This window comes from Carassius gibelio, chromosome B3, assembly GCF_023724105.1.
Source record: "Carassius gibelio isolate Cgi1373 ecotype wild population from Czech Republic chromosome B3, carGib1.2-hapl.c, whole genome shotgun sequence".
Taxonomy (NCBI): domain Eukaryota; kingdom Metazoa; phylum Chordata; class Actinopteri; order Cypriniformes; family Cyprinidae; genus Carassius; species Carassius gibelio.
The window spans coordinates 14087473-14107547 of NC_068398.1; the positions used below are offsets into that span (position 1 = coordinate 14087473).

Here is a 20075-nt window from a genome sequence, read left to right on the forward strand (position 1 = left end):
AAACACTAAAATCGTATTTTCTATTCCAGTATAATTTTTCACATGATTTAGTTAAATTTCTAGAATTATATCCAATTATATTTATTCTGATCGGAATTTAATTTCAACACTCATCCCTAATCCATAATTTACAATGACATAAATATACACACTTATACAAATGTGTGTGTTTAGGGTCAGGATGAACATCGGAGCTCTTTTACTGAATAAACACAGTTCTTTTAGAAATTAACAGCATTTCCCATAAGGCATAATAAGGCAAATAAAGAGCAGATGACAATTTCACAGTGTTTGCACCATGCATTGAACTTTATTTAACTTTTTTCTTAAATAATACCATAATAAATAAAAGAAGAGCTATGTACATTGCCCAAAGGAGAAAAAAAAAGCAAACCAAACCAAATGTCAAGAACATACTTGCTAAGACCTGATTTAATGTAACAGATGCTTCCCTTTTGATCTCAGCATGATCTCCTGAAAATATTTCATGCAACTAAGAAATTCCTATGACTGAAAAGAACACCAGGTTAAAAAAACAAACATTCCAATAACATTTTTTTTCTTAATATTGGCATCAAGACAATCACTTAACATAACAATATAACACTTTTCTTTGTACAACGTGGCACCAGATGTATACAAAACAGGTCCTCATCTTGAAACAGAAATCAACAGCATAGGCAACTGCACACATAACAGAAATCATGGTTTATGAAATAGGAAAAGTTGGAACTGATCTGACAAATCTCAACAGCACAGCCAGAACTGTGGATACAAATCGGATCTTTTCCATGATGCAACACATATTATAAGCACAACTATACCCTTTTTCTTTTTTTATTTTAAGTAGGAGCTTTGATTGTTTTAACTGCAAGTCAGAGACTCGCTTACAAAAATACTTTTTTTTTTAAATGAAATCTTTCTCCGAAGGCACTGCTACCTAATAAGACCAACAGTGCGGTAATTCAGAATCATGGCTTCCCCTCAACTGGGACGTCCCGTTCCTTCTGACCCGTCACTTCCACAACAATCATGCTACACTCGTGCTCCACAGTATTATTCCCTTCTTCAGTATACGATCTAATCCACTTCTTCCATCCTCTTATTTCGAACTGCCTTAAGAGACTGATTTTATACATGTGATCAAATGTGCAAAATGTGTCATAAAAACATGATGGAAAGTAACAGAAACACTTTATTGGTAAAGAAAAAAAATGCATTCCTAATAAACCCTTATATATATCTTTTGCACATGCCCATGTTCGACTCGTGACTAGATGAGGAACTATAAACAATACTGACATTTGTGCTTCAACGGTCTAAAGCAATTACACCAAATTACTCTTGACAAGTAAGAAATAAATACCCTGTACCCCTGCAATTATATTCCTAACAATATCCAAACATGGCCATTATTTTACCCTCTAAACCCAACAGAGCAAAAAACAGTAAGTTTGCTACAATATTCATGAGTGATGCATATTTATGAATGACTGCAAGGCACACATGCTAACATCTATAGCATGCTGCAGATCAGAGGGCTCATCCAGTCCCTGCTACACACTAACAGAATAAAAGGACCAAAATGATGAAAGGCAAGATTTGCTTAACAAGAACAGGCCATATATAAGAATACCCCAGCCTATGTTAAAAAGAAATATATTTTTGTCATATACTCCATTTAATTGCGTCACTGCAGAACACTGGCAATTCTGTGCAATAAAGGACCATGAACTACTTTAAAAGGCTGAAAAAAAAAATCAATGGAAACATAAAAACTGAGGTTTCCGTGTTTTAAAAAAACACGCCATCTTAAAGAAAAGAAACTGCTGTAGGAGCAGTGATCCCTTTATGATAAAAAAAAAATTAATAGTAAAACTTTTGCGTGCATTTCAAAATATTATGTAGATTTTTTTCCAAGGACAAAAGTGCCTTCACTTTTCACATTTAACTGTAAAAGTTTACAAAAATATTCTAAAATACTCTAATATGTGCACTTGCTAAATGTGCAATACTTTTTTTTAATGTCTTGTGATATATTAGTTCGATGGTTCTTTAGGCAAAACATACAACTATACAACTTTAAATTGAGGGATAAAGGTCTCTTGCTGGGAATTATCACATCCATCCACATTTTAAGAATAATACTAATGAGGTGATGAGTTTGTTTTTAAAACACTGTTGAGAATATATATATATATATATATATATAAAGAAAATTGTGCAGGCTTCTTTGAGTAGGTAACCATCAAAATGTCTCTCATATTGTCCATAAGGTCCATACGAATAAGACTAACACATTTAATAGGATACTGGGGAAACCTGTGTGCAAGGAATGTGTATTCACTACAGTATTTCTTTCAATGACTACAAGCTCCACAAAGGCCTAAAGGCTCTTTCACATGACTCAATATTACCCTCGGGACTATCGCAACACCAAAATTAAGTTTACTGCACCATTTATCGCTGATCTATTCAAAGTGCCAGTGGGACAGTCAGCCATGCTTTTCATGCTTTTCCCATTAATTATTGATCAACTTTACTTTCAGCATGTTTTTAGCCAATTACCTGAGCTGTAAGATCATAGCATAGCAGCCGAATAGCTGACTGAGCTCTGAGGAAAAAGGCAGCAGCAAAGGGGGAAGAAATGAACAACCATGTCCATATTATGGCTTTAAGAGCCCTCAAAATATAATTCAGAGGAAGCAAAAAACAAAACAAAAAAACAGGCACTGCTAAAACATCGCCTACAATCTTTGCGATAGAAAAATGTATATCATGGCCACAACGTAAGAAAATCGTTCCCTCAACATATTAATTTTTGGCCAAGTTGTACTCATTCATTCTCTCATTTTATTTCAATCATGGCTATGGTGTACTATTTCACACAATTATTTTATTTTTGAATTGTTGCCACTTTGTATTAAATTATTTGCTCATTTTAGTTCAGCTAAATCATGGCCATGTATTACTTAGTTCATTTGTTTTAGTTCAATCGTGGCTAACTAATTCCTTCCCTCATTTGAATTTAGTTCAATCGTGGCCACAATCGAACAAGGAAACAAATTAGTAGAACATGGCCACAATCACTGATCTATATATGACTGCATCGCTCATCGCGTGTTAAACCGCCAACCGGAAGTGTTCGATCCGCCATCTTACTAATGCCTACCAGCAGAGAGCACCATTGAGTTACAGGCAAACCGCTGACCTAAAGATCACCGATTTGAAGCAAATCAGTCAACGGGATTCGTTTTTGTGTTATGTGTATGTAAATGAATTTTCACTTCAGATGTTATGGTCTTTTTGGGCAGTATAAGCGATATATTTAAACCGTTTAGGTGGGTGTGTATGCTGCGCACTGCCGGCACAGGTAACTGATCCAACACAAAATATAGCCTATTTCTTTATGTATGCAATTGATCAGGAATTATTAATTATTAAACATGAATGTATTAGTATCAGAAATTAAAATGAATATACAATGAATAATACAATAGCCTCTGTTACTATATTGGTCTATACTGAAATGAAAAGCTTAACTTTACATCTTGAAATAAAGCTTCATGTCCATACTGTATGTCATCAGTTATTTATTTGAATAAATTATGATGTGTATATTTTTAATGTCCTGATTGATCTATTTCAGACCCTCCATGATTGCGCAAATGTTTACTAGCATTACCGTTACCATGTAAAATGTTGTATGATAAATAAATAATTAATTTAACCACCGTTTAAATCATTACCTGCTTCAAAATGTATGGTGTTAATGAAATTATTGTTGAAACATTTGCAGTTAGCACCTACTGTACGAATAAAAAAACACTTTAAAAATACATATATAAACAATTAATAACTGTACAAGGCGAATAAAGGTATGTGTGTATACAAAGCATAAATCTTTCTTCAGATTTCAGAATGAGCACTTTGTTATTTGTTATGTATATGTTGAGGTCGTGTCCGTCTGATGATTATCATGTTCATAATGTTCGCTACTGCAATAAACGTAGCTATTAAATAAGTAGGGAAAATTTTTGACATTAATAAAAATAACCGTTTACATACCTATTGTGTTTGCATTGTAAGAATGTACAGAGATGCTTCAAATTTAAAAACGCAAACTTATTAGATGATGTTTTTATCGTTAAATTCGTACGATTTCCTATTAATTCAATGGAATGTATGGGAATACTAGGGATTAGCAATATGGCGGCGCGTGGCTTCACTTTAATGACTTTCACTTTTCTATTATAGATCAGTGGCCACAATTTAACTAAAATGAGGGAACAAATTAAGTTGTTGAAACAAATTCTTCATTCATGTGTTTGGTGCCGCACTTAAAGCTGTCAATGGAGAAAGATGCTTTTAGGAAGCAGATGATTCAATCTGAGTATCTACCTACTGGACCATGTGAACTAGCCAAACATCTGGTCATGTGAAAGGGCCTTTATAAACAGCATCATGTAAGAGAGCCGCACATTAAGAACCAAGCAGAAGGTGCTCCTATTGCCCAGTTCCTTGTGTGAAAATCTTGTCATCACCGCAGTAAAGTTGGCGATAAGCGTATCACTCATGTACCAGCTTCTCTGGTTTGGAATATCCAAACAGTTTAAAGTCGGCTTCATATAGCCTATACAGCTCTTTTCTGGACTCCAAGGGTATGCTGGCGAACCAGTCCTGCTCCCAGCTGCTGACCGTTTGGTTGCGATGACTTCGGGGGAACTCAACGACATTGTCAACACGGAGAATCCGCAACAAATGCTCAGCGTCTTCATCCAAGGTCTCCAGCTTCCCCACGAAATCATAATTTATCTGGCAGGGATGGCACAGACGGTAAATTTGTCTCCAATGCTCGTTGAAAGGCATCTCTTTCTCAGTGTTAGGATCCAATAAATACTGAACGAAATTGGAGAAAGACGGACGAATCCCAGCAGCGAAAGCGTCCACGACCGACGCCGGTGGATCCGTGTAATTGCTGTATTTCCTCAACATGATGACTGCGAATCTTTTGTAGAAGTCCTCGTTCTCTTGTTCGAATTTGTTGCGATAGGCAGAGATCAGTCGCACGAAGGGATCCCTGACGAACAAAAACTTGGTATATTTCTTGAGCTTGATTTTCATGAGGTGTCGTGAGAACTTTCCATAACGCTTCCAGAACTTGTTGAAGGTGAAGTGCAGGCTACTGTTGTGGATGAGCTCCTGAGGAACATCTAGAGGGTCTTGGTAGGGCACCCCGTCCAATAACAGGCTCTCGCTCAGCACGATCATGATGCGCTTCCAGTTTGTGCAGGCCACCTTGGGAACATAACAGTAAATGATCCCATGCCTGTCGTCCACGATGAGGTGATCCAACTCTTTATTGGGTATGTCGTCAAAAGTCCTGTTCTTTCCGGGGAAGTCAAAGTAACTTTTGTTACTGCACACATCTTGGATCAGCTGCTTTCTACTCTCCTGCCTTTGTTTTTTCTCAGGGTCAATTGGCGTCAGATGGATCTTCCACTCTCGCCTCGGGACAAATTTCTCCTCTGATTTCTCAGAGGACTGATTGTGGGGGTCTCCAGGGGGTGGTTCTCCTCTCACCTGTTCCGTGGGGTCTGCGGTTCCTTCTAAAAACTGGTTTACAAAAGCATCAATGTCTGTCAAAAACGAGCCCTCTTTGTCTTCCTCTACTTTCTTTTCTGGGTCACGACGGCTCTGTGGAGAGAGTCGTGACGGATGGGGTCCAGAGATGGTTGTGTGCAGGTAAAAATTTGAGGCCCCCACATCATCCCAGTATATGATTATAAGAAGGATCATGAAGATGGCACCCACTATCATAAAAATGCGGAACAGTCTCGATTTTCCCATTTTGGTTGATTTTGACTGATAAAGTGCCATTCTCACCTCAACTCCATTACACTATTGACAGCCCAGACTGCATTCATCATAGTCTGAAGTAGAGGAAAACAAATCAGAAAAGGGAAGTCAAGAGAATGTCAGTGTTTCGTAATATTGTGGTTTCTTCATGCAATAACAAGTTACATTTCATATTCTCTGAACATCTATACATCTTTATATCTTTCTAATTGGTTAATCGTGACTGAGCAGTCAAGTGTTGTTGAATAATGAGAGCAAATCGACATATTTCATGGCTCACTATGACAACTGAGCTATTTTAATATCATGGTACACTGTCGAGACGTGTTAGCTAGCTAACTGCTGGATCACACCACAACTTTTGCCCTCATTTACAGTCTGAATTCAACTCTAGTTGCTTCAAGTCAGAGTCAGTCAGCAGGTTTTGAACAGTCAAGAGCTGACAGACTTCAAAGAAAACTGCTTAGTCTAAGATTGGTTGAAGATCTAACATGTCTGATATTTTTGAGCACGTATTGTTTTCATTTGTTGTGCATTTTCTAGCAATGAGGTGCATGTTTCTGTGTGAGTTTGCTGTGTTCATAACAACTTGAGAGTCTAGTAGTCTGTAATGCTCAGCCCATTTTTTTCTCTTTAATCATTTATAGCCTTGGCAAGTGTATGAAGTCAAGTGTTTTAAAAATCTGTTCAGATTTTTAAAAATGTGTACTCAGAGCTGGGTACTTGTAAATAGATTAAATTACATTTTAAGTTATTCGTAATCAGACTACAGTTACTTTTTATTGATTACATGATCACAATATAATTCACAAAATAGCAATAAATAATTGATTATTTATTGATACATCCTAATTTTTATTTTTTCATCATTCATCCCGTTTGGGAAACCTTGACATAATGTCATGTTTAATGCAGTTGCTGTTAATAGCAGCGAATGGAATTGTTTCTTTCACTTTGTATGTTTTGTATCAGTGGAACAAGATTATCCTATTTAAATCAATGTAATAAATGAGACCAGTCTAAAGTAATCAAAAAGTAGTCCAATTCTATTATCAAAAATGTATAATGCATATATTACACTTTTGTCATCTAATTTGAAATAAGTAGCAGACAACAGTTTGTTAGTTATCTGCCCAGCTCTGTATGTATTGTATTCCAGCCTCGAACACAGAAAAAAAATTACATTTACCAATAGATAATATAGGCCTAATTAACATTGTATTCCAGTGTAACATGCAGGGTTTGCTTCACATGTCAAATATTTTATTCTTGGAAGCTTTAAGCTTCATTTCATGTCAATTTTGGCAAATATATCCATCAGCTGGCTATTATCACAAAATAAATTCAATCAGGGTTTGTTTACCATAATAACCAGCTGACAGTACATATCCCTTACATAATGCAAAGGTTGTTTTAGTTCAAAAAGATTTATTTAGGAAGCAATGCAATGTAACCCTTGACAAGGGTTATTTTGCCACAGGGGATGTCCTAAAGGTGTTTACTTACCAAATAATACACAGACATTAAATATTGATAAGATTATTAATATCATAGTCTAAGTCTACTAGTAGAAAGCGCAGAAACAGAATCTGAAAACCGCTAAACACAGTAATTTTCCACATATATGCGTGTAGTGTTGTAACAGAAACGTTATATTCGTCTGAAAAATTCGTTAATGTATTATGGCGTCACAAAACAACACTCTGATGCTGGCTACAAACAAACAAAATATGCGTGCATAGTAGCGTAGCGTAATAACGACTCGAGCTGAAAACACGTGTGGATTTTTCCATTTACGATTAATTATATATTTAATTTTCGGGTCAAATATTATTCCAACTACTCAAAATCCACTGAGCAGCCACACATTTGCCATGCTCTCGTGTTCATTTCAGAGTCCAAAGCGAGCGCTCACATTCAGCTGGACACAATGCAGCTCTTTGACACCATCCCCGACTGTGGGAGGAAGCTGGAAACACTCATCCGCGAAAACTCCTCCTAAACCATTCATTTACCACGCTTCATACTTTCTACTATACTGCAGATTTCGGTTCAATCGGGTGATGGCGTGTCGAATGTTTTTTCATTGACGAAATGAAGGTATGAAGTCAAATCTAGAGCAAGTGCAAAGACGTGCCTAACCACTTTTTGTTCCATGGGAAGTCATGGAGCTTCTCATGTCTGGGATTCGCGCACACGGAATTAAAACAATGCTATATTTAGTGTAATATGACCGAAATTGCTGTGTAAAGTGGCTAAACATGGCTGTAACGATAACGGTCTCACCTCATCGCAGAAGAGTGAATTTCTCGGCAGGCTGAGGAGCGATGTGTGCGCGCGGGGTGTTGACACAGCAGCGCTTTAGTGCTCCGCGCGTGCAGATGTCGCGAGATTTCCTAGCGTGCGCAAGACTCTACTGCTGAACCGCACAGACATGAGTTTAGTCTGCACAGACTCCAGCTTATTTTTATAAACCTGTATAGAGTACATGCTCTACCAGACCTCCAAGCTTACTAAAACCTTTTTTTTTTTTTAAAGAGGAAAAAGACCACATACTAAAGGTGTCACGATATAACGACAGTGACTGAGAAAAATGCCATCATAGTTTGTCAAAATGCAACAGTTGGAATCGCTACCACAATAAAACTTCATCCAGAATCATCAAAAGGAAAATCAGACGACATGTTGTTATTATTAACATGCAACAATGGAGTTCAAGGGACCATTTAAATCAAAAGTGAACGAATTAAATTCTCTATTAGACGATCTAGACCAGTTCTTAAATATGGGGCCAGGGGCCACTAGGGGGCCTCATAAATCTTCCAAGGAGGGCAAAAGATGACTTTAACTAAAATGAAAATCCCTCAACAACAATTTTACGTAAACAAGAAAACCTGGATATATGAGAGTATTTTAAAAGTGTGATTTTCAGATATGGGAAAGCCATGGAAATTAAAGTCTTTAAAAAAGTAAGTTGGGGGACTAAAAGCAGGGTAGGCGTGTAACTTTACACATAAATATGAATATATGAAAACATTGCAATCAGATTTCTTCACTCAGAAATTGTTCTATTATGCCCTTCAATTAAATGGGGATTAAATGCACTTATATTATAAATACAATATTATAAAAAAAACTTGCTCAGAAGAATAAAATGCTAAATATATTTAAATGTAACTGATGTGTTAATGATCAATAAGGAATCCATTAACAAGTACAAAACTTTACTTACTTTGATATTTTTACAGTACAAAACTTATATAGTATTCCAGTCCAAAATACACTGATCTTTGTCAGCCAAAGTTAGCACTAGACAGCACTTGGACAAAGCACATCACAAAAGTTTTGCAACTATATGCATCATGTTTTTTGTTTCAAGTTCAACAAGAGAGAAAACCAACAAATGCTTGAATTTCAGTTCAACTTTATTTCCTTGTGCATTTAATATCAGGTAATCTGAATGGAGGAGGATACAGACCACTGTAGTGCCATTTCCGCACACTAGAGTACAAGTTCGCCTTTTGGAAAATCTTAGGAAACAAAATGTTGTTCTTCTGGGAGACTATGTAAAAACTATTTTTGGCATATTGTGCCATGGTAACACCCTTATGATGAGGTAAATCAACCAAATGCAAGAACAGGAATGCGTTATGATCAGATCCACCAAGAGCAGGCCTGAATGACGTTGGCAGGGCAGCTTCTCCCGGACCTGGAGGATTTTGTTAAAAAGCAGCAGTCAACAGTGGCACAAAATTCTCCTTCTGCAGTGACCAGTATTAAAAGGCACTTGGACTGATGATAACAAGGAAAACTCTGATAGGGGATCCCTCAATTCTTCTCCAATGTTAGACCACACTAAAAAACGGATACTGAAAATAATGAAAGAAATAATTATGACTGTGCCAGGGTATTTCAAATAGCATGTCAGAGTCATATTGTTGCACACACAGTACCTGCTGTTGGAATTACAGATCTCCGATGGGAATAATTTCTTCATTGATGAAAAACTCAATGGTCTCTTCCTCCCAGTCATCGATATTGCTGTCCAGCTCATCAGTGTCCACACCTAGAAAAGGTCAGAAAATTCAGCAATTATTAAAATTGTCACAAACTGAACTTCTAATTTAGGGCTGTCACCATTATTACATTTTTGTAAAAAATGTACTCGTTTTGATTTATTCAATTGTGCTAATTTTGTGTTTATTATACCACAAACTAAATACACTATGTGTCATACTGAAATGCCACATTTATATTCAGACACTGCTGATGGGAAGGTAAAGTTCTGGTTGTCTAGTTTCACATTTTTGTTGAGGTGATAAAAATTAACAAAAACTTTTTGATACAAAAATACAAATTTATCACGTCAAAAAAAAAAAAATTATCTGGCTGTTCTATTTCTATTTAGTTTAAAATTAAAATGTTGCCACAAGTGTAACATTTTAAAAATGTTGAATGTACATTTCAAAACTGCTCCAACTGAATTTTACATTAAAAAAAAAAAAAAAAAAAATCTGCAGTATAGAGAATATATAATATACAATTATTGATTAAAATATATAATTTTTAAAGTCACAATTTCCACTTTACAAAATATTTTTAACATTGGCCTAAGACTAATAATTTACAGATATAGAAAACATCAAGGACCCCTTAGACGTTTTGCTAAAGCCCTCCAGTTATTTATAGTATTCAGTATTTGGACTATAAAAGTTCTTTGTTTGACTGGCAATGTGATTGTATAACTTAAAGATTAAACATTGCAGTTGTTTAAAAAAAAATTGTGGATGGATCAAATGCAACAGGTGCTTTCTAGAGAAAGGCATTGAAACTCTGCTTGCTTATCAGCCAAAGAGATGTCACTGATGGTCAGTAAAACTCCATGTTAAACAGAGCTGCCTTCTCTGCATTACTCACCTCCTCTGAGTTCAAGGCGGAGAGGTCTCTGCTCGTTGTACATGTCTATGGCTCTCTCGCGGTACTTGCGATAGTCCTCCATCATGGTACGTCTCTTGTCCACCAGTTCCTGTGAAGCACAAGGCACTCATTTTCAATTTGAGTACTGACCATTTGATCCACATATGAATACTGTGTGCATCCTAGGAAAAAACAACAACAACAACAGATCAATTTCATACCTTTGATGCCTTGGACTGACTGAGACGATCTTTCTGCTCGAAGATCTTGGAGTACTTCTTCAGGTCCTTCTTAATGAGCTGTGGATTTCAAAATGTAAAGTGGGATTAGAGTTGACTCTGTTTGACAGATAAATGAGAAAGACCCTGCATCTGACCCCTTCTCACCTTTATTTGCTCTTCGGTCAGGAGAGAGGGAGGACGGGGCCTCCACAGCAGCTGGCAGAAACGCTCTTTGTTGTTCTTCTGCAGCAGTCGGCCCTGGAATGTCCACAGCCAAAAGGCGTTGTCCACCTAAAAAAAATGTAAAATTAAATTAAAATTAAATCAGTTTATAAAAAAGAATCTGATATGCATTTTCAATCCACATAAAAGAATAATGATAAAAACCTCCCTGTATATTTCCTCACTGAAATCCAATCTTATTTCTTATTCATTTTGGGGTGCTAATTCTAAAAATAGTGTCTATTTTGCCATTGCGCCACACATAAAAAAAAAAAAAGGATTTCATTGCATTTTTGTTTTTTCTAACTATTCGTAAGCTGTAGTCGACTTGTAATATTTTGCCAGTTTACAACTATTAGTTCAATTTTGAGCTGATTTTTTAAATTAATGAATTCTAAAAAAGCTTACTTTAAAATCCAGGTTCAACAGAATTTGACAATGTTTTCTGCTACATCTGAGTGTTTTACTATTTAAAGGAACACTCCACCGTTTTTTGAAATAGGGCTTATTCACATTATTTCCTACATTTAGATAGGTGGGCAAATGCATTTTTGTGTCAGTGCATGCATTGTTTCAGTTTGACTGGGTCGGCGTTAGCTTAGCTTAGCACAATGAATGGAATCCTTTGTTGCCAGCTAGCATGGCCTGAGTAAAAGTGATCAAAAAAATAAAAAAAACCCACCTAATTACTTCTTGTGGCCTGCGTATTCACAGCGAGTACAAATAGCGATCCAGATTAACACTAGGCGATTTCCTTGGCAGATATTGACTTGGGACTATATTATGGGGAAGCACAGGCGAAGCACTGCTGCTTAGGCGAAGCACTGCTACTTCGGCGCAGAGATATCACGCAACACATGAAATCCCACGACTTCCGTCAACATACCGGCGTGAATAGTAGCAGCCTGGCTATTTTCCTTACAGTACACGAATGGCGATGAACATGGCTGATTTTGAGAGAGACGAAGAGGGTGACTTCTCAGACAGTCAAGAACCAGAACCATACCTATTTGAACCAGAGTTTACAGAAGACGACCTGCGTGCTTTGAAAATAGAACGACAGGAGGAGGAGGTTGAGATCGCTCAACAGCCTGAGGACGTGAGGATGAGAGCCAACATGAACTGGTGGTGTGAATGTGGGGGAATATGCCAATCTATAACCGACGGAAATAGAGTGTCTGTGCTGTAGAGAGTGGGACAATGTTTTTGCCATTGATGACCAGGCTCAACACGTCAGATCAAGATGAGCTTGCCCGAAGTCGTGTCACATCTACAGAGGATTTCACGGCGCTGATCCATTCTGCAGTACTCGATTTTTTTTTCCGGTGTGACAAAGTGAACTGGAAAAAACGCCCCACGCCGAATGGACCAAATGGACAGCTGTCCACAGAGTAAGTGATTATTTTAATCATGACGCATGTATAGATCGACCCATGTTATACCTGTATTCACATAGAGTTGATGTTTTCATGTGTTGCGTGATATCTCTGCGCCGAAGTAGCAGTGCTTCGCCTAAGCAGCAGTGCTTCGCCTGTGCTTCCCCATAATATAGTCCCAAGTCAATATCTGCCTAGGAAATTGCCTAGTGTTAATCTGGATCGCTATTTGTACTCGTTGTGAATACGCAGGCCACAAGAAGTAATTAGGTGGGTTTTTTTATTTTTTTATCACTTTTACTCAGGCCATGCTAGCTGGCAACAAAGGATTCCATTCATTGTGCTAAGCTAAGCTAACGCCGACCCGGTCAAACTAAAACAATGCATGCACTGACACAAAAATGCATTTGCCCACCTATCTAAATGTAGGAAATAATGTGAATAAGCCCTTTTTCAAAAAACGGTGGAGTTTTCCTTTAACCACATTAGACTGGGATGGAATTTTTTTTTTTTATCATTACTTATAAACTAGTTTATGTAAATGTTTTTCACATTAAATTAATTGTTTTAGCACATTTCAACTCCTTACAGATTGCATGTTTAATTAATGATTACTTTTTTTTTTTACATTAAAACTGAAACATCTGAAAAATCTTGATTCTTATTTTGTGAAAAAGTATTAATTGATCAATGTATTTATTTATTGTTTCATAAAAGATTCTTACTGACCTCAAACTTTTGAACGCTAGTGTAAATGAATGATTACAATATTTGCAATTGAATCAGATAAAATCACCTTGTGGCTCCACCAGGAGACAGATGTCACAACATATCGTCCAGTGGGGTCCCATTCTACGTCTGAGGCCATGTAATGCTCAGCGATGTTCATCATGGTGCAGTCTGACGTGTCCACAAAAGCAAGAGCTCCATTCATGCTACAGGACGAAGCAGGGAAAATGATTTAAATGAACCACTCTAAAACAAAGTACAAACAATCTCACTACATTAAATGAGTACAGACCTCCTCAACCCAGCCAACACCAAAAACTGCCCCTGTGGACTCCAGAAGATGCTGTTTGCCTGTTGCTTGTCAAACATTTCTGAAACACATTTTTTTGTTAATTTTTAGATCATGTACATGCATATAAAAAAAAAAAAATAAATCAAGATTAATACATTCACAATGTGAACACTCACTTATTAAGTCAATTTTGCCATTGTTCTTCACATGGTAGAACGACACATTGATTCTGGGAGATTCACCATGGAGCACAGCAAATTTACTGCCATTTGGTTCCCAAGCAAAGGCAATGATGCTCTCTGTAAGACAGGCAGAGATATCAGAAGATATTAAAGATAGTAAGAAACAAGAAATAGCTATATAATGTCTCAAGATCCATCTCTATTTACCTTTCATCTCCACCACATCCACAGGCACCTGCTTCTCTCTCATTCTGAAGATCTCGAAGTTGGTGACAACACCCTAAGGTAAAAAGAAATCGAGCAAATCCGTGAAAAGGAAAACATTAAGATTCAGCATCACAGCACGATTTCAAAATAGCTGTTATACCTGTGTTCCTTTGGGAGTCCTGTCCACCTTCACACAGAGATAGTCTCCGTTTTTCTGCCAGTGAAGTTTGCAGTCCACAACATTAAACAGGTTGCGGACTCTGATCTCGTTCCTGGACGGAAGCTGCATGAGTGTTACTCTTGCTGGGATGTCCTTATCCTCAGGGACCCAGAATGCAATGATATTATCACCAGGTGACCAGGAGAAATCCCTGTGGACATAAACATTCATTCTACATTAGAACAGAACTTAAAATAATAATTTGAATTAGTACTTTAAAAACAAAATAAATCAATACATTTATTTAGGAAGGATGCATTAAATTAGTCAAAAGTGATTGTATAGTTTTTTCATTTTTCGGAACGGTAATGATGTGTACTAAGGAACCCCTAAAGGGAATAAATACAAGACATACGAGAAAAATATATTTCAGTTCTTTCTTTCACAATTATGTCGTTGCCGGGTAATTATCCTGTATATAAAGCCATTATTAATATGCAGGACATTGACATTACTTATGAATGCGCGTTTGCTTTTTACTTTCACTTTCAAGATTTGTGTTCACACGTAGCCTAATCTACTACGGAGCGGCACTACTTTCCACACATTTCACAAGATTAGATGTTTGTCAGTGGTGCTCAGGATGTGCAAATCATTCGCCATCGTCCCATCAATCATCTCTCCTTACCTCTCTCTGTTAATGTGGTTAAGTGAAAATTTATGTACTGTTATGTAAAAAGCAACCACTAGCAAGCGGCTAACCATGTCCCTTTAGTGGCTCTGTACAAAGCATTATTAGTTTTCCATGCCTTTGTGAATATGGATTCACTTATCAGGCACATCCCTACTGAAGACTAAGTAATGATGCTAAAAATGCAGCTTTGCATCACAGGAATACATGACATTTCAAAATACATTAGAATAAAAAACAGTTCTAATTCTAATAATAGTTTCACAATATTCCGGTTATTTTTTTTTTTTTCGGTTTATGACCAAATTAATGCAGCCTTGGCAAGCGTAAGAGACTTCTTTTAAAACATCCCAAGATTTTGAACAGTAGTGTATTTATGCATTTTGAATCGTTTTATTTTACTCACTTAATTCCATTAATCTTCAAACTCTTCTTGTCCAAAAGACCCATTGACTAGAAAAGAATACATTTTGATTTGTTAGACGACTGAACTCTTGAGGATTCTCAAACCTTGTATCTCTGACACAGGACACTTACCGGTGTCTCATAGATGCTCAGTGTGTCCTGCGTCATTCGAGCAAAGAACTTCCCATCTGGACTCCACCTGAACAGAACAAGTTTCCATTGAATATATTTTGTTATATATTATAGTTTGACTATAACGGAGTGGTAAAACATGCCATGAAAGTCGGATCAACACTTACTTGAAAATTGGCCAGTGGGCAGAGCTTTCACAGTGGAAGCCTCGTTTCTTTTGTCCTGTGAGAACATCCCAGATGATGATGGCCTGTGGGTCATCTTTAGTGTCCATAAGAGGGCTGAATGTGACAACATATCTGCAAAAACCAAGTACATAAAAAAATGTGTTACAGCATGAAAAAAAAAAAAATCATCTAACTGTACCATGCAATAGTAAATGATCGACTAACAACCAGAGTTATTAACTAAAACAATCAAAAATTAAAATAATATCCACATATATATCACTTATATATAAAAACTTTTTATATAAAAACGTTGATGTACTAAAACTAAATAAAATGAAATGTAAAAATGATAAATCGCCGATCTCGGACAGTATTTGATTTAAAACGTTAAGAATCTAATGAATCGTGATTTCTATAGAGATTCCATGCTTTCAAAATATATGCCGTATTTTCCGGACTATAAGTCGCACTTTTTTTTCCTAGTTTGGCTGCGACAGAAAATTTAAATAATAGCTAATTAAATGTAGTAGCCTATATAAAACAATTATAAAATTGCCTTTAGGAAAAAATTATCGATTACAAATGATTATTATCGAATTCATTGTAAAAAAATAAAACAAAAATAATAATTATGATAATATATTGGCTACATAGCAAAAATCGTCCTTGAATCAAATCGAAAACCTATGAATAGTGAATTGAATCGCTGCCTTCCTAAAGATTCACAGCCCTTATATATATATATATATACACCGTATTTTCCGGACTATAAGTCACATTTTTTTTTAGTTTGGTTGGTTCTGCGACTTATAGTCAGGTGTGACTTATTTATAAAATTAATTTCACATAACCTAAGAGAAATGAACCAAAAGAAAACATTACCGTCTACAGCCACGAGAGGGCGCTCAATGCTGCTCAGTGCTCCTGTAGCCTACACTGAAAACATAGAGCGCCCTCTGGCAGCTGTAGATGGCAATGTTTTCTTTTGGTTCTTGGTTCTAAATAAATGCGATTTATAGTCCAGCGCGACTTATATGTTTTTTTCCTCATCATGACGTATTCTTGGACTGATGCGACTTATAGTCCAGAAAATACGGTGTGTGTGTGTGTATATATATTATTGCTAAGGTTTGCATATGGTGGTGTGTTCTTAAAACATGCAGAACTACCAAATGTTGCTATAAGTGTGATTGCATCATATAACAATTGCTGTTAATAGTGTTCATCGTCTGTTTGATTACGTCTTTTAACTGATTTTTCTGTACATTTTTGCTATATGTACATAAACTGACAGTCACCACTGATAAGCTTCCACTAAATATTGTAGAAACTTAATTTTCTGTAAAGTTGCTTTGCAACGATTTGTATTGTAAAAAGCACGATATTGAACTGAATTGTGTTCTTAATGACAGCTTTCCTAAAAATGTATCCTATTCCTAAAATGAGAAATATCCCAATATATCGCCTTGCTGACAGTATCGCAACATATCGTATCAGAACCCCTGTATCGAGATACGTATCGCCAGATTCTTGGCAATACACAGCGCTAATGTCAGTCAACTTCAAATACGAACCCATTTCTACAGACATACCTCTCACAGGGTGAGAAATCAATGAGCTGAACCCCCTGATGACTGAACCTCTGGATCTGCTTGAACTTCTCACCGCCCCAGAGAGCAATGCCTCTCTGATGAAATGTGGCCAGATAGGTGCCTTTTGGAGACCAGCGCACATATGTTTCGGTCCAGCGCTACAAGCAAAACGTAACAAAAAGATACTGAATACAGTAAGCAAGGCCACCTGGTTATCATATTCTAAAGATGAACGGGTGAACTCACTGCTCTCTCCTCTACTTCAATAGGCTCCTTGACATCATTAGCAAATATGCCTGTTCTTTCACCAGAGTCATAGATTACACTGTACTGATCACGACAGTCAGTATCCTCCATCCAGTGACGCAGATTCCCCTGAAACCAAACGACCAGATGTCAAATTAGCAAACAAACTGAAAAGTGTGTAACTGTACTGCAGGGTTGGATTATTACACACAATCAGAACAGTTCTGAAGAATAACTACTCACAAAATCTTTAAAGGGCTGCTTCTCAGGAGTTTCCCACTCATCACAGATTGACATGTACCTACAGAGATGAGAAACTTTTTATTAGAGCCAAAGAATAATACATCAATCAATATTTAGCATTTTGTTAATCATCGCACCGGCTGAATTTTTCTTTGGCCAATAAGCATCAGAAAAAAGGCATTTATTCTTATAACTTAAGGACTTTTAAATAAATTTAATTGCAGTTTAATAGTATTGATATCAGCTAAATCAGCAGCCTTTGCTTTCTAAAATGTTGACATCAGCAATCAACAAATGCATATCGGACGACCATTGTTTTAGATGAAATCAAATGCTGTCGGAATAACAGTTAAGGACAACATACTTGTCAAAGTCTGTGAACAGATTGACACGGAAAGTATGCTGCTTGTCCAGCTTGTAGCCATCAGCGTTTTTCACAGCTTCATGAGCATGGCTTGGTGTAGAATACTCCAAGAAAATGTACCTGGGAAGATGAAGCACATTAATTATAACTCAAAGAACAATAATACTGTCATGTCCATATTAATCAGTATTAACTTAAATAATAGGTTACAAAAGCACTATTATCCAAGCATCAGTTTCTAATATTCATATCCCTTTAAATGTTACGCCATGCGTATGTGACCCTGGAGCACAAAGCCAGTCATAGCGTAGCACGGGGATATTTGTAGCAATAGCCAAAAATACACTGTATGGGTAAAAATTATGTATTTTTCTTTTATGCCAAAAATCATTAGGATATTAAGTAAAGACCATGTTTCATGAAGATATTTTGTAAATTTACCACCGTACATATATAAAAACTGATTTTTGTTTTATTAGTAATATGCACTGCTAAATAATTCATTTCGACATCTTTAAAGTTTGTTTTCTCTCTATTTTTTTTTTGTGTGTGTGTGTGTGTGTGCTCTCCTAATTTCCAAATATCTGTATCTTGGCCAAATATTGTCCAATCCTAACAAGTCATACATCAACGGAAAGCTTATTTATTCAGCTTTCAGATATAGAAACCTCAATTTTGATAAATGTACCCGTATGAATGGTTTTGTGGTCCAGGGTCATACATCATTTATAACACACACACACACTCACATATATATATATATATATATATATATATATATATATATATACATATATATATATATATATATAAAATGATTGGCAAATTGAGAACGATGATGCATCCCTACTTCCCACAGCAAGCAAACAATTACCCCTTGGTCTTTCCATCTGCGTCTGGATAGAATTCATTGGTGATTTTGCCAAACTTTGAGAAGATCTTCTGGATGACGTTCTTGAGTTTCTCCAGTCGTTCTGGTCCGACCTGAGGCACATTATCCACCACCACGACCGAGTCGATGCCGTCAGCCTCCAGAGGTCTCTCCCGGAGAACATCCCCCAGCAGCTCTGCGGACGGAGAAAAACATCCAACAAAGCCACATCAGCATCTTAAACATGCTATGGTTTTCCGGATATTACAGTAATACACTTAGCTTTGCGAATTCAAGAGCACAGCAGCTGCTGACGCAATGTGAGGGCGCTGCTGTGACGCGCATCTATTTCCCTTAAAGCTGCTTTTGTCCCGCTAGCGCACATGCTCAACTGAAAAACGGATGCGTTAACTAAGAGAAAGTGCGTTTAATCTACGACAATGCAGTGAAGCACTAACATATGGTACTAAACAATAAATCCGAAGGATGTTGGTGTTAGTCTCGGGCTGACGTGTTGCGTTTTAGGGTGTAGCGTGTGAATCGTATCTCGTTAGCTGGCGGGCTAAAGCGCAGGCCTCTCTTACCCTGATCACTGATGTCATCCACGAAATCCTCCGGATCACTGAACGAAGGCTCTTCTCCGTCGTCGTACTCCATTTCGGCCTCCATATTCTCCGTATCTCGCATTTAGAGATCGATTCTTGTCAGTCTGGGCTTGTGAATAGGTGGTGGTGAATTTCACTGCATTAATCCAGAGATTTTACTCACTCGGCCATGTGCACAGCAGCCGGCGCCAACCACTGCGAGCGAGAGAAGGACCGTACCATGTGTGCGGAGGGCGGGTGAGGGCTCCTACTGAGCGTTTGAGCAGTCATGTACAACACAAAATTAAGTGCAAGATGGGGGTTTGACTTTAAAATAACATTATATGTCTTTATAATTGTATTCATGTGGGTCGAGTGCGTTAGATGTGTCATTTTACTGTAAAATATAGAATACTTGACCCCTTTACTATCGATTTGGTCTTTCCCATTGCTTATCTCCCCGTCCTTCCTGTTCATGATGTGACAAGTTCCTCTAGCCCGAATGCGTTCATCTTAACTACTATACTGTACAGTCGTTGCCAAAAGTTTTGGCAGTGACAAATTATGTTTTGCAAAGTGTGCTACTTAAGATGTCGCGGCGACCATACACAC

General features: G+C 37.1%; 2 protein-coding genes across 2 annotated transcripts; both read right to left on the bottom strand.

Moving 5' to 3' along the window:
- Positions 1-280: 280 nt before the first annotated feature.
- LOC127953944 (carbohydrate sulfotransferase 12-like) lies at positions 281-8238 on the bottom strand. The gene is made up of 2 exons (XM_052553318.1): positions 8146-8238; positions 281-5933 (listed from the first exon to the last, which is right to left on the bottom strand). The coding sequence occupies exon 2, from the start codon at positions 5878-5880 to the stop codon at positions 4570-4572; it is 1311 nt and encodes a 436-aa protein (XP_052409278.1). The 5' UTR covers positions 5881-5933; positions 8146-8238; the 3' UTR covers positions 281-4569.
- A 1028-nt stretch (positions 8239-9266) lies between these two features.
- Positions 9267-19704, bottom strand: LOC127953229 (eukaryotic translation initiation factor 3 subunit B). The gene is made up of 19 exons (XM_052552223.1): positions 19464-19704; positions 18883-19075; positions 18009-18128; positions 17645-17702; positions 17402-17530; positions 17156-17313; positions 15561-15692; positions 15394-15460; positions 15263-15309; positions 14166-14376; positions 14006-14078; positions 13793-13915; positions 13617-13695; positions 13392-13530; positions 11163-11288; positions 10998-11075; positions 10777-10885; positions 9813-9925; positions 9267-9728 (listed from the first exon to the last, which is right to left on the bottom strand). The coding sequence occupies exons 1-18, from the start codon at positions 19564-19566 to the stop codon at positions 9825-9827; spliced, it is 2046 nt and encodes a 681-aa protein (XP_052408183.1). The 5' UTR covers positions 19567-19704; the 3' UTR covers positions 9267-9728; positions 9813-9824.
- Positions 19705-20075: the final 371 nt, after the last annotated feature.

Excerpts from the sequence above, each read along its gene's own strand:
- LOC127953229 (XM_052552223.1), bottom strand. The coding sequence starts at position 19,566 with ATGCGAGATACGGAGAATATGGAGGCCGAAATGGAGTACGACGACGGA. Across the intron at positions 17,531-17,644 it reads AGCAGCCCTTTAAAGATTTT|GGGAATCTGCGTCACTGGAT; the intron begins GTGAGTAGTTAT and ends GTTTGGTTTCAG. Across the intron at positions 17,314-17,401 it reads TTGAAGTAGAGGAGAGAGCA|CGCTGGACCGAAACATATGT; the intron begins GTGAGTTCACCC and ends TTTTGCTTGTAG.
- LOC127953944 (XM_052553318.1), bottom strand. The coding sequence starts at position 5,880 with ATGGCACTTTATCAGTCAAAATCAACCAAAATGGGAAAATCGAGACTG.